The 15009-nt window shown below is 41.9% G+C and overlaps 1 protein-coding gene across 2 annotated transcripts in view; it reads right to left on the minus strand.

Moving 5' to 3' along the window:
- Positions 1-466: 466 nt before the first annotated feature.
- Positions 467-15009, minus strand: part of exoc6b (exocyst complex component 6B) — a 160758-nt gene continuing 146215 nt past the window's right edge. For both annotated transcript variants that reach the window (XM_033609791.2, XM_033609793.2), the window contains 2 exons: positions 9719-9831; positions 467-3214 (listed from right to left, as the gene is read on the minus strand). In XM_033609791.2, coding sequence (XP_033465682.2) covers positions 3088-3214; positions 9719-9831 — 240 coding nt within the window. In that variant the 3' untranslated portion in view covers positions 467-3087. The remainder of the gene's footprint in view (positions 3215-9718; positions 9832-15009) is intronic.

Consider the following 15009-nt stretch of genomic DNA (forward strand, 5'->3'; position numbering starts at 1 on the left):
TTTTTTAGTAAATTTTGAACGACATGCTATGCTATGACTTTTTTATCATATTTTGGACGTCATACTATACTATGAGTTTTTTATGATATTTTGGACGTCATGCTATACTATGACTTTTTTATGATATTTTGGACGTCATACTATACTATGACTTTTTTATCATATTTGGGACGACATACTATACTATGACTTTTTTAGTAAATTTTGAACAACATACTATACTATGACTTTTTTATGACATTTTGGACGACATACGACTATTTTTGACTATTACCTTCTATTGTGAGATATGTTTTTTCCTCCATTAATTGTGTAAAGGAAAAATAAGATCAGAAAAACGAATGTTTACACCAATTTACATCCAACTTTTAACGCTAAACATTATCTAAACATGACTATTAACGATGAGATTAATAGTCCTTTAAGTTACAGAAGAAAAGTTCATAAAGTAACAGTCGGGACAACATTTTCTCAACAGTTTTCCATTTATTCCATATTTGTCTGTTGGCATTTGTTGCAACTTTATTAGTATTTTACTTAAGTTTCATTCATTAGTGGTTTAATACAACAGCGTGTACAGTGCTTCTGTCTCAGTAAAGATTTCTGCTTACAAAATACATAACAAAGTAGCAGCAACACCTGCAGCATGAGGACTCTGGACACAGGCAAAGATTAAGGAGTATAAATGTTAGAGTGATTGATTCACCACAGAAAAGCCACCAAGTAACACTGTTGCCTTGACTGTTACTGCCACAGCGCTCATGAGCAAGGAAATTGACAAGTGGAGCAGCTTATTGGCTGAAAGTCAGACAACTGTATGTCCAAAATTCTGCTGCTCGAGCTCATTTAACTACTACTGAAAAAAGCATGAGGACATCTAAATTAGACCAATTAGAAAATGTATTTCTGCAAACTGAAATGGATCAGATAACTCAGATTTAAAAATGTAACATTTGTATTTTTAATAAGAAATTTATGTTTCTAATGTTTTCTTAAAAAAACACAGTGCATTTTTGTCTCCTAACTTTGAGATACAGACGTTAATTTCAAGACATTTCAGGTCATAAATTATGGCAGAGCATTTGGAGTCTTTAAATTAATGTGACTACAGGCGCTATAATCTGTGTCCCAGAAAAGTTAGCAGGGGACTGAGAGATGAGGTTGAAAGCTCTGGAAGAAAAAGCTTGCAAGTGGACTTTTCGTTAAGACTTTTGTTTATCAGTTCATTGAGGTTCAGTAAACCGTGTCCAGACTCCAGTGCACCACAGTGTTGCTGCTTTATTGGCAGGAAAATATAAACACAAAATACAGCAAAGGCACATTCAATAACGACGGCCCCATTCCCTTACTAACACCTAAAAATGATACACAGCTACGGATGGATGAAAAACAAACATACATATACAAACACGTCTGCAACAATGCACACACTTAATGTCACAGTGCCCGCATGCACACGCGCACACACACACACACACACACACACACACACACACACACGACATGATGCTGCTCACTAAATCAAACACGGTGACCGATAGAACAGGAAGACTTAAATTCCCTTCTGACACACACTGTAGGTTTGAATCCCTTTTATAAAGCGCCATAATACACACACGCGCACACACACACACACACACACACACACACACACACACAATGCTGTAGTATCAATGCTATTATTGCACCCAAGTTCAAGGGAAAAAAAAGCGACACAAAGAGCAAAGAGACCCATATTAGTTCAAAAAATAATCTAGTGTAAATGTAATTATGTGCTTCAACTAAACAAACCCTCGTGTGTGTGTACGAGAAGCCACACACACACTGCTTGGCATATGTTTATGGAAGACATACAAGTGTGTGTGCTTGGCATTAGTACAATGGTTTCTACACAAATTAGTTTCTCTCTAATCAACCAGGCAAACAAAACTAAACATTTCATAGCAGTTGCCAGATTGGGGGCGTTATCCCCCTCTTTAAGACCCAGTTATTCATACATGACGTATAGAAAATGCTCAGGCAACACCCCCCCCCCAAATCACATATGATACTGAAAGCGGAAAAATGGGTTGCCATGTTTGGACAGCATCCCTCCTTTTAAATCCCAAACGCTCACCGAGGGAATACGGTTGCCAGATCTGAGCAGTGTCGCCCGTTCAAGTGTTCGCAGGTTGTATATTAAGAGGGGAAAGAGTTGCCATGTTGCGAGAAAATCCCCCTTTATTAGACAATACTGGAGGAACATTCCGTTAATATCTAGTCTTATATCCATCAGTGCTTTTCTGACTGCAGTATTTCAAACGTCGTCTCTGACGTACATTCATTACGTTCTGTTGTTGCGCCACAGTGAGGGGGAGCAATGTGGAAGACATTAAAGGTTGTCTGCGATGGAGGGGGGACAACACACAGGGGATGAGGACAGACCGCTTAACCAGCCAGTTAGATTTTAGGAAAGGGAAGTTTGTGTCACAAAGAATAAATTCTCTGAAAATGAGTTGTTAGAAAAAACTCTCTCGGACACGATTCCCACAGGAAACTTATGTTTCTCACAGGCTTTACACCTGCAAGTACATCCACGGCATCCAATAACTGACGCAACAAGTAGAGCAAGTCATCCAATGTGGTTTTATTTACTTATCCTTACTGCTCCTGCTTGTTTCGCTCCTAGATTAACACATATTTAATGGCACATACTTTACTTTTAGGGTCTAAACTGCTTGTCATTTTACTGCCTTCCATGCTGTTTTTTAGCTGGTGTTATATTTGTTCTACTTTCTTATTCTCCGCAGGCCTGAAATCATTACCTTCAAGAACAATATGAGGTTGGTGTTTTTAAAGTTTAACCCAAGCTGTCGAAATAGTTGACAGCTGTTATAGCGGTTTAAATTAACCAATGGAATCCAACAGTATAGGCTTGTTGCAGGGTAAGACAGGTTGTTTTGAGGAGCTAATAGGAACTGGCTGTGGATGTTGGAAGTTCAGTGTAGTGCAGCGAAGTTAAGGTGCATAGATCAGCCGATGGTTGCGAGGTGGAACAGACCGGTGAAGTCAGGCTGGATGGTTGCATTCAGGTGGCGACTGCTCGCTCTAGGTGTGGTGCTGTGCGATGAGGTTGCGTAGCTGTTTGATGATGGTGTCGATGAGTTTCTGTCTGTCCCTGTCCGTCTTCCGGAACTGCGCGAAGACGTTGTTCTTTCTGCTCGTCTCTCTCATCCTGACGATAGAAAATAAAAACAAAGGGATAGATAAGGAAACAGAGGAGATGAAAGAGAATTGAAAGATAACGATAATTATCCGTTTTAGTATTTCGCATTGTGTTTGAATGCTGCAAGTACACCAATGTACACTCAGTAGTTCATCTGATGCATCCACAAAAACACACAGGAGTGCATATGTGTACGAGCATGCTTAGTAGAGAGACGCATCCCTGCTAACATGACCTTTCAAAGGAGACAAAGACGTTTCGCTTTCAAAGTTTGGTATGTGTGTGCTCAGTGTCACATGAGACAGTATGTCTCACTGTTTGTTTGTGTGTTTTGTCGCAGAACACTGGACTGTATGGACCTCCAGGAAGTTCTGGGGCCCAGCAGACCAGACAGGCCCCAGTAGGGTGCTTCCTCCCGGGCACATGGGGACCACCTGACCTGGGCCCTCTGGTGCACTGAAGAGAAAACACTAACCCTAATTAAGAAAGGTCGACTGGACTGCACTGAACAATGGACTGGATTATACGACTCTGTGTCGCTGTGTCAGGTTGTATGAAAGAAGCAAATGTGAACGACATGCTATACTATTACTTTATGCAATCTTGAACGACATACTATACTATGACTTTTTTATGCCGTTTTGAACGACATGCTATACTATGACTTTTTTATTCAATTTTCAACGACATGCTATACTATGACTTTTTTATGCAATTTTGAACGACATGCTATACTATGACTTTTTTATGCAATTTTGAACGACATGCTATGACTTTTTTATGCAATTTTGAACGACATGCTATGCTATGACTTTTTTATGCAATTTTGAACGACATGCTATGACTTTTTTATGCAATTTTGAACGACATGCTATACTATGACTTTTATGCAATTTTGAACGACATGCTATGACTTTTTTATGCAATTTTGAACGTCATGCTATACTATGACTTTTATGCAATTTTGAACGTCATGCTATACTATGACTTTTATGCAATTTTGAACGTCATGCTATACTATGACTTTTTTATTCAATTTTGAACGTCATGCTATACTATGACTTTTTTATTCAATTTTGAACGACATGCTATATTATGACTTTTATGCAATTTTGAACGACATGCTATACTATGACTTTTTTATGCAATTTTGAACGACATGCTATACTATGACTTTTTTATGCCGTTTTGAACGACATGCTATACTATGACTTTTTTATGCCGTTTTGAACGACATGCTATACTGACTTTTTTATGCAATTCTGAACGACACGCTATACTATGACTTTTTAATGCAATTTCGAACGACATGCTATACTATGACTTTTTTTTATACTATTTTGAACGACATGTTATACTATGACTTTTTAATGCAATTTCGAACGACATGCTATACTATGTTATTAAATTTTGAACGACATGCTATGCTGTGACTTTTTTTATACTATTTTGAACGACATGCTATACTATGACTTGTTCATGCAGTTTTGAACAACATACTATACTATGACATTTTTAATGTTTTTTTGAAAGACATGGTATCGTATAACTTTTTTGTGCAAGTTTCAACAACAGTATACTATCATGTTTTTTTGGTATTTTGAATGGCAAAGTATTCTACGACATTTTGATCCAAGTTTGAATGACTTTGTTTCATTTTTTACAACACAGTTAACTTAAATGCTAACATTCATGTCCTATAACTGCATATAACTGACTTTTTTTTTCTCTGAGCCTTTATGCTCAGCTGTTTTGCAAGTTTCCTGGAATAGTGGCCACACGTGGATCATGGGTCTTGGTTACACTGCTGTTGTAGTCCCGCCTGATGCTTACTACTGTTATTATATATCATACTTCTACTACTATTGTACACATATGATTGTAACTGTCACATACATATATTGTCATATATAAATATCTACTTATGGCATATATTCTACCAAAATAATATTATTATTATTATTATTATAGTACTAAAATCAGTGTTATCCTAGCTATTGTCATTAGGGTCTGGCCTTCATCTCTCTGTCTTTCTCTCTTTCTGTCTATGTCTCTCCCTCTCTTTTTCCATAATTTTATCATATGGATTACTGTACATTTATTACGTTGACCTGTTCGATACACACATCTGTTGCACGTCTGTCCGTCCTGGAAGAGGGATCTCTCCTCAGTTGTTCGTCCTGAGTTATCTACCATTTTATTTCCCTGTTAAATAGGTTGATTTGGTAAGTTCTTCCTTATCCGCTGTGAGGGTCAAAGGGCAAAGGGATGTTGTATGCTGTAAAGCCCTGTGAGGCAAATTGTGATCTGTGATATTGGGCTTTATAAATAAAGAATGTAATAAGTGAAATACTTTGATGTTTTCATGGCATTATTTTAAACAATATACTGTACTATGATGTTTTTGTGGCATTTTTCACAACACACTATACAATACTGTTATTTGTGGCATTTTTTAAGACATTTTTAAGACATAATATACCACAGCATTTTTGTTATTTTGAACAACGTGCTATACTATGACTTTTTTTTAAATTAAATTTTAACAACATACTATACTATGACTTTTTTCTGGTATTTTGAACGACATGCTATGTTATGACTTTTTTATGCAATTTTGACTTTTTTATGATATTTTGAACGACATGCTATACTATGACTTTTTTATGATATTTTGAACGACATATACTATGACTTTTTTATGATATTTTAGACGACATGCTATACTATGACTTTTTTATTCAATTTTGAACGACATACTATACTATGACTTTTTTATATTTTAGACGACATGCTATACTATGACTTTTTTATTCAATTTTGAAGGACATGCTATACTATGACTTTTTTATGATATTTTGAACGACATACTATACTATGACTTTTTTATTCAATTTTGAACGTCATGCTATACTATGACTTTTTTATGATATTTTGGACGTCATACTATACTATGACTTTTTTTTATGATGTTTTGGACGTCATACTATACTATGACTTTTTTATGATATTTTGGACGACATGCTATACTATGACTTTTTTATCATATTTTGGACGACATACTATACTATGACTTTTTTATGATATTTTGGACGACATGCTATACTATGACTTTTTTAGTAAATTTTGAATGACATGCTATACTATTACTGTTATACGGTTCTACTTTTTTATACCATACTATGACACTTCATCTGGAATATTATATGGTATACAATGCTGTGAGCTTTTTTGGGGGGGATTTTTTTATGACATGCTGCAACTTTTATGGCAATTATCATGACCTGACTTGTAGAATTCCAAAATCGAGTCCTAAAAATGGTAGTCCACAAACTAGTAGGTTATGACATGGTGAACATACTATCAATGGTTGTTCCTGAAGTCTCGAAATTTTGCACCTTTCTAGTGTGTAAATGTATCTGTGTGATGACTTTTACGGAACGTAATCCACAAATTCACATTACAAATTTTGTATGTGTGCTTTTCATCACATTTCCCACAGCAGCACAGGCTCTATGCTGATCCACATTGTGGCTATCATTGCAGCAACGGTAATGGCGATAAACATCTGTATCATCAAGACATGGGTTTATTTATTTGTGATGAGGATGTGTGTTTTTGTGTGTCTGTGTGTGTGTGTGTGTGTGTGTGTGTTTAACCATGTCAATCCCTTAAGTAACATTAATCACACTGAAAGATTATTTCTCTTTCTTGTCTGTACACACTTTAGTGGACTGTATACATGCCAGAATTCAACATTACACACGCAAACACACCACAGAAAATACTCACGGCCTAGATAACCTGTCAAAACATGACGGAGAGGACAGACAGGAGACAGAAAGAGCAGTTGAGATTGAGATAAGGATGGATGGCGCTCTCAAAGGTCAACTGGTGCTTTGATCAAAAGCTGTGAATAATGATGAATTTTCCTTCTTTTCCATTAAAGGTATTAATTTTTCTCCCAAAAAAGAGAATAAAAATTTGATGATATCAATTTCATGTCTGTGTTAAGTATGAAGCTGGAGTCAGGAGGTTGTTAGCTTAGCATAAAGACCGGAAACAACTGTCTTTTCAAAGCTCAAAGCTGAGGCTGACTAAAGCTGCGTTCACACCAAACGCGAATTCGCAAATTCGCGCGTCAAGATTACATACAAAGTCAATGCAAAGACGCGATTAGACGCAAATTCGCGCCGGGCGGCGCGATGGACGCGTCTAGCGCGACGAACGCGATGGACGCAATAGAGGCGTTCAGCGCGGCGCGATAGACGCGAAATTCGCGTCCAACACCTCATCGCTGGAGTTGAAAATATTGAACTTTTGAGGCGAATTTGCGTGACGCTGTGCCGCGAAAGCCAATCAGCGTTGAGATTCTCCCGACGTCAATGGCGTGTGTCAACAACAATAAACTGCTACTCACCGGAGACGGACAGGCGCTCCGCAGCTGAAATAGAGCGGCTGTAGTTGGTGACCTGCTGGGAGATCCTGGCACCAACCCTCGCCAACAGGTCCTCAAACTGGGCCCTAGTCAGCCTGAAGTACTGCTGAAAGCGGCTATCATCCAGACGGAGTTCCTGGAGGAGGTGGTGAAACTCGCCGAGCTGGATGCGCTTCTGCAGGATAGGGTGAACCCAAAAACGACGGCGTTTGGCCCTCCGACGCATCTGGGACTTCCAGAGGAGGTAAACAACAAAGCAGCGATGGTGGTTATCTTGCCATGGTCGTCAGTGACGTCTTGACGCCCCGATGTCCAGTTGTTGATGCCGAGATGAAGGAGAAACTTATTATTGCGGTGTGCGGCTACCCGGAGCTATATGATACTACGTGTCTACTCTTTAGAGACCGCAACAAAAAGGAGCAGGCTTTGGTGAAAGTCGCTGAAGAGACTGGTCTACTTGGTAAGTTCTGTAAATATGTGTGTTTAATTAGTTTACAGAATGGTTGTACTATGAACGGTAGCACTGGCTTAGCTCCGGTTAGCACAGCCGGCTTCCCCGCTACTCGCGCGAATACGGGCCGCGCGTTACTCGCGTCACGCGCGTGCAATTCGCTTCACTCGCGTCCGGTGTGAACGCACAGTAATGGTATGTTGACTCTTGTTCTGTTTAATTTGTACAAAAAAAGAAATACAAAAATAAGAATTTGTTGCATTTTGAGGACAACTGCTTGAAGAAGAAGAAGAAGACGAAACCATCCACTAATGCTTTCAGTAATGTTATAACATTATGACAGCATTCAACATTTTGAGTATGATTGTTTTGCTACAACTCATGTAATGCTAATGGTAAGTTAGCAACTTAGCGTGACTGACTAAGCAGCTGTCTCATTAGAACAATTCAACATAACTTGACTACAGGTAATGAGAATAAAACTTTGATACATGAACTCGTCCCTAAACATGATCTCTGCCTGAGTCACGTCAGATAGATTTTCATCGGAAATAAACGACCCCACATGACTTAATGACATCATCAAGGTGTGTCGTTTGTCGTTGTTTTGATTGCGAAACGGATGAAATTACATACTGTGGATGTAACACAGAAAGGTACCGAAAATACTGACCACAGTTGAGATTTTTGTCTTGTCTTTTTACTTTGTTTTACGTTATCGGCTAAATCACTTACAAAATATGTTAATCTGTCTATACAAAGAGTTTGACATGCTGCGAACCACAATTAAGATTTCTTTGTCTGTCTATTGTTTAATTTATCTAAGGGTGCTTTAACACCTGCCCTGTTTGGTTTGGTTCAATTGAACTCAAGTTCATTTGCCCCCGAGGTGCTGTTCATTTGTGGTGAGAACGTATCCGCTTGTAAATGCTGCTGTGAGAACATGAACCAACTCTAGGCAATTCTACAACTTTGTGACAAAATGAGTCCCTGATTCAGACCAAAGGAGACAACTCTGGGTCTGAAAGCGGCCTAAAACAATAATTAGTCTCACATCACAATATAGATATATCAATATATTGTCCAGCCCTTCCTGTTGTTCCTGTATGCTAAGCTAAGATAACCACGTCTTGACTCCAGTTCTGTATTTAACACAGAGAGTGAAAGCAATTTCCTTGTCTTCCTCTTAAAAAGAAGCCAATAAGTACTTTTATTTAAACCAAAATGTTACTCTAGTCCTGTAAAAATCATCTTTCATGAATTTGGCTGTAAGAAATAAAACTGCCTTGTCTCGAAATGGATTACTCTATGAAATGTCTATCACAGTTTACTTTGAAGTTGCTTGTTTTTGTGTGACCAGCTGTCCAAAACCTGAAGATGCTCCGTTAACAATGACATGAAACAGTTAAAACCTGAAACCAGAGAACGGTTTGCAGTTTTCTTCAATGAAAGAATTAATAATTAATGATCATAAATGCTTAAGATTAATGTTCTGTTGGTCACGTAACTGATTAACTGTTTCAGCTCTATTCTAGTGGATTAAAAGAAGGAAAAAGGGAACAGCAGCACAGATAAACTAAAGAGAGGAAAGAGTGGAAAACCATGGGAATGAAGAGCTGCTTACTTCTCCAGCAGGGCCAGTGCAGTGTGTGGGTTGACTCTCAGGTATTTGCAGGTGGGTTTGCCGTAGTCAGCCAGGTAGGTGGACCAATCCCACTGGGTGAACAGTTCCAGTAACTAGATAAAGAAGAACAAAGGAAGGGAGATTAATGGAAAGATGTTGACTCACTCCCAAGTTTTGGGAAGATTAAGATATATGCTACGAAGTGAGAACATCATGGTAGCAGACGGCCCACGCCAACACATGTTGAGTAAGAATGGGTAACCAGTTTAAAAGCAGGAAAATCTGAACTTATAGCAGCTTCAAAGCCTGTAAATAGGGTACTGTACAGTATGGTACTGTAAATCCTGTGACAGTGGGGAATTTTGAGAAGATTTTATTAAACTATGATGTGATAATGTTTCCAAAGCCATGGGTTTGTCTCCTTCCTCTGTTTCACTGATTAGCTGCCAAAAATGGTTATGACAGTCAGCTACTGCTTAACACTGAAGCACCAACATGAAAGATTTTGGAGTTGGTTGCACCAGCTGATCATCAAACTGAGTCTAGACATGATGTAAGTAGAGAATTACTCATCAGTACACTGAAACTGGTTGCAACACATAAAAAAGTTATATAGAGATTTACATGTGAACTGTCAGGCCAGCGTTAGCTTGCTAACATTCAATTTAATTTAATTTTTTTTTTTTATAAACTTTAAAGTTTGCATGTTCTCCCTGTGTCAGCGTGGGTTTTCTCCAGGTACTCCAGCTTCCTCCCACAGTCCAAAGACATGCAGGTTAATTGGTGACTCTAAATTGTCTGTAGGTGTGAATGTGACTGTGAATGGTTGTCAGTCTCTATAGCCCTTTTTAAACAGGAATTGTGCAAATTTGCAGGAAAGCCCAATCAGTCTTCTTTCAGCATTGGCAGTATAAAAACAAAATCGGGGAGTGCGGCAAAATGCCGCCTACCTACTTTTGTTTATACAGAATGCGCCTTTTTCGGGGCAATGGGGGCGTGAGCAAGTAACAAAACGTGTAGCTCAGTGTGTGACGTGAACAGTGACGTGGGAGGGAAGTCGCGGCTGGTCAGTCCTTCGGCGATTCTCTCGTAAGTCGGCCCGTTCTTCACCGTTACCGTCACCTGACAGTTAATAGCCTCTTCGTTTGTGAGGACAAGGAGGGCGCGCAATTCCTTGTCTCCCCAGTTGCTCATCTTTACAGTGTCTGTCAGGTTTGTGTTTCGCTCTTGCTACTAGCTGCTCGCTAAATCCTGCTATCAGCTGTTTCCTGTTTATCCACCACCAGTGGGTCGCACGTGTGGCTTCATCTACAGCTCCTCCTGTTGCGGAAGGCCACCTCGGTCTTTTTAAACTAAAAAGGTTCCACCAATATATCTACCCTACGAGGCGCAAATTTGGGCACCTTGGATCAACTTGCCAGTCTGCCTTTGTGTGTCTGAACACTCGCAGCTTGCTGGCAAAACGGCCCAACATTTGCAGAAAATCTGGCAGTGTAAAAGGGGCTTATGTGTCAGCCCTGTGATAGTCTGGTGACCTGTCCAGGGTGTGACCCGCCTCTCACCCAGTGTCAGCTGGGATAGGCTCCACCCCCCATACGACCCCTAACAGGATAAGTGGTTACAGAAAATGACTCTGAACTTCTCCATGTTTGCACGTTAAGCCCAGGTCAGACCAAAGATTTCTAACATGATTAAACTGTTTCAGAACGTAGCAGAGAAAAGTTGCAGCGGTGTGAACTGGCTGGTCTGAGCTCGACTCAAGCCGGCTGATGGTGTCACCTGCAATTCAGCTGGTCAAATGGCCGGCGGCTGGTTTTAGGACTAAAGCATGTCACCTGTTTCTACAGCCCCCGTTACAGAACGCATTGCAAGTAGTTGCTTGTTTCGACTTGTCTCGCTGTGAGTCTTTGGTCTGAACTGGGCATCCAAAGTGATCTAATTCCTAGTCTGAGTTACTAAGAACTCTGGAGGGACACACAGGTGGTGCAACACCAGACGGGTGTTTGTGTTAACATCATAATAACACTTCACAGATCTCAAAGATATTTTCCCTATTACTCAATTTCTGGGTTTTTTTTTGTTTTTTTTTTATCTGGACATCTTCAGGTAAATTAACCCAACAAAAATGCAGCAGAGGAAAGAGGGAGACGAGCAGAGGGTTGAAGGAAGGAGGGAGGGAGGGAGAAAAAGCGGCTGAGAGGGAAGAAGATGAGGGGTGGAGTCTTCCTCTAAATGGCCCACATTTAAAACTGTTGCATAACCTGCTGCTGCCCTGCTGAACCCTACCTAATACACACATGCACACACACACACACACACACAAACAGGCCCAGGCAGGCAAACCCGTAAGCCCGGCAGACACACACACTCTCTATCTCTGTCTGTAACACACACACACGAGCAGGGAGCCCCAGTGAACTCTGGGTAACACCAAACACACACAGATCCAGAGAGAGAAACCATATGTGATCGAGGGATGAGAGAAGAGGAGGAAAAGGAGGGAGGGAGGGAGGGATGGAGAGCAAAACCACATGTGGGGGAGAAAATGAGAGAGAGTAAAGATGGAAAGAGATGCAGATGGAGAAAAATGGATAACAGCGCGGAGAGAAGGGGTAAAGGAAGGGCAGATGAAGATGGATAGATAAGAGGGAGAGACGGGGACGGAGGAGTGTCGGGCGACGGAGGTGCGCCACCAAGAAAAACAGGAAGGAGTAAAAGCAGGAGAGATGAGGGGGACACGCTGGAGAGGAATGATGGGATTCAGGAGAGTCGTGTAACTTGGTTGTTGTAATGTAGAAAAAGTGCTGGGTCGTAGCGCTGCTGCTGCTCAGTGATGCCTCGTTAATGTCCCACTGACTCAGCTGACTGCTGCCTGACCTGCACGACATCTGACTGTTCAGCAGGAAACAGACTTAGCTCTATTTACTCCGAGGATCGGTGGCACTTTAGGAGTGATGTGATCTTGAAAATCTGCCTCACACGTACGAAATCTTTCCTGTCAGCTTCTGTAAACGGGCCAAATAGCTGCCATTTGATTTAGATCCCTTCCGTCCTGCTTGTGGAATCTGTCGTGCAGTCGCCGTTAGACAGAAACACTCAGTGAGAGTTACAGTAGCTCAGATTTAAAGGTCATGGACTTGATTTCAGTTGGTTGGATCGATATCTTCAAACAGTAGAACATCAGATACACCGCTGCTCGAGTCCTCGCTAAGAACAACGAACTGGATCACATCACTCCAGTTCCGGTGTCTCTCAACCGACTTCCTGTCTGTCAGAGGATTTGATATCAGAACACTACTGTTGGTTTACGAAGCGCTGAATGTTTAATGGCCAAAACACATTCCTGATCTTGTGCCACCGACCCATCCAGACCTCTCAGCTCGTCCCCAGAGTCAAAACTAAAGATAGGCAAGAAACGTTCAGTATGTTGCCCCATGCATCTTTAAAATCAAGGCTGAAGACTTTTCTGTTTTAATTCAAACTGCTCTGGCCTGCCTACTGTTGCTGCTTCCTCTGCAAGCCACTTTGCAACCTGCCTCCACCCCAGGAGGCCCTGACACACCAAGCCGACGGTCGGCCGTCGACCAAAGTCGGGCCATTGGTGAGCGTCTGTCACCCTAGTTTTTGCGGTGTGTTCTGCACCGTCTGCACTTTGGCGTCGGCGGCTTTTCGGCCGATTGAGCATGTTGAATCGGCGGTGGAGCTTGTCGGTGAGAGAGATCACTCTGATTGGCTCTTCAGGCTTTATTTCCTCGTCCCTGTAGCGAGTGAATCTGCCTGTAGTGAAACGGGGGCTAACCGGTGCTTCCTTCTCAGGCTCCACTTCACTCAGCTGCCCGACAGATCCGCTGCTTCTTCCCACTTTAACCTGAACAACAAACCGGAGCTAACTGTGAGCGGCTAGCGGAGCGTTAGCCTCCGCATGACCGGAGAGAAGCACAGACAGTTAGCCTCAGCTTTTTTTTTTTTTTTCTTTTTTTTCCTATACTTGTCTGCATTGGTCTTCATAGCTTAGCGCCACTAAAGGGTGTAAGCTTCTTGTGAAGATTGATGCACTGTTAATCTTGCAGTCAAGTATTTTATACCCATAATGCGTGGTTGTGACCGTCACCCACCCTCCCTGGAGACTAGCCTATCAGCCTTTTTGGAAAAACTTCCTAATATGAGTCAGAGAGGGCCGTGATACACCAAAGTGTGTCAGGGGGAAAGTAAGGAAACAAGCAAGGGGGAGGGGGCAGGTGCTTAAGTCCTGAGTTATATAGTGATAGTGCATGCGGAGAAGAAGGAGAAAACAAACAAATAAACAAACAAACAAACGAAAAAAAAAACAGGGAAGAAACAGGCAGTGTAGCTGATGTATTGTGGCCTTGAGGTGGTTGTGCTCCGTGCAGATTATCGAAAATAAACATATACATGTCTACTATACTGTACTGAAAAACAAAAACAAAAGAGAAGTCTATACTGAACACCAAAAATGTGAGAGTCTTGGTGGAGGGGGAAAGCCCAATTGCAGAGAAGAGTTGCCAGCGCGGTGTGGTAGGTTTGAGAAGCAAGTGGGCCCCTTTGGAGTGATCCCATCGGTTCTTTGCGATGCGTCACGGAGCTGAAGTATCGAACATGCATGTGTGTATTTGAACCCTCCCAATGTGTTTATGAAAACCATCACCAGGGTCCAGGGCCAGCCCTGCGGGGGAAGGGGGGCGGTATGGCACCCCAAGACCGCAGGAGCGCCCAGACCCCAAGACCAGGGAGCCGCAGAGGCTGCAGGACACCACGCAGGCCCAAAGACCCAGGGCGGCGAAGGCCGGCACCCCCAGAGAGCCAGAGAGACACCCCAGACAGGCGGGGCAGGAGGGCCCGCCCACCCACCGCCCGACGTGGACTCTCCGATCCCTGACGGAGAAAACATTAACCCTACACCGTGAATGTGAATGTGAGTGCCCATAAGTGTGATGTGGTGCATTAAAATTGAGGGACATAGGAGACAGGTGGGGGCAAGGCTGATGGCTACAGCACACTGCTGTCCTGCAGCCCGTGCAGCCATAAGGCACCTGGAACCTGTTCCCATCTGTCCCCCAAGATGTAGGTGTATGTGGTGCTTTAAAATTGGAGAACAGATAAGGATGGGCTGGGGGGCAGCATGGAGGGCTACCAGACACCACTGTCCCATAGCCTGCCCCATTATGAAGCCCCCCAATCCATCCGTGGTCTGCACGGATGGATTGGGGGGTTAGCCTCAGCTAGTTAGCCTCAGCTAGTCTCTGAGCTAGCCCCGGCTCTCCGTTTGGATC

The sequence above is a fragment of the Epinephelus lanceolatus genome, chromosome 22, assembly GCF_041903045.1.
Source record: "Epinephelus lanceolatus isolate andai-2023 chromosome 22, ASM4190304v1, whole genome shotgun sequence".
Lineage (NCBI taxonomy): Eukaryota > Metazoa > Chordata > Actinopteri > Perciformes > Serranidae > Epinephelus > Epinephelus lanceolatus.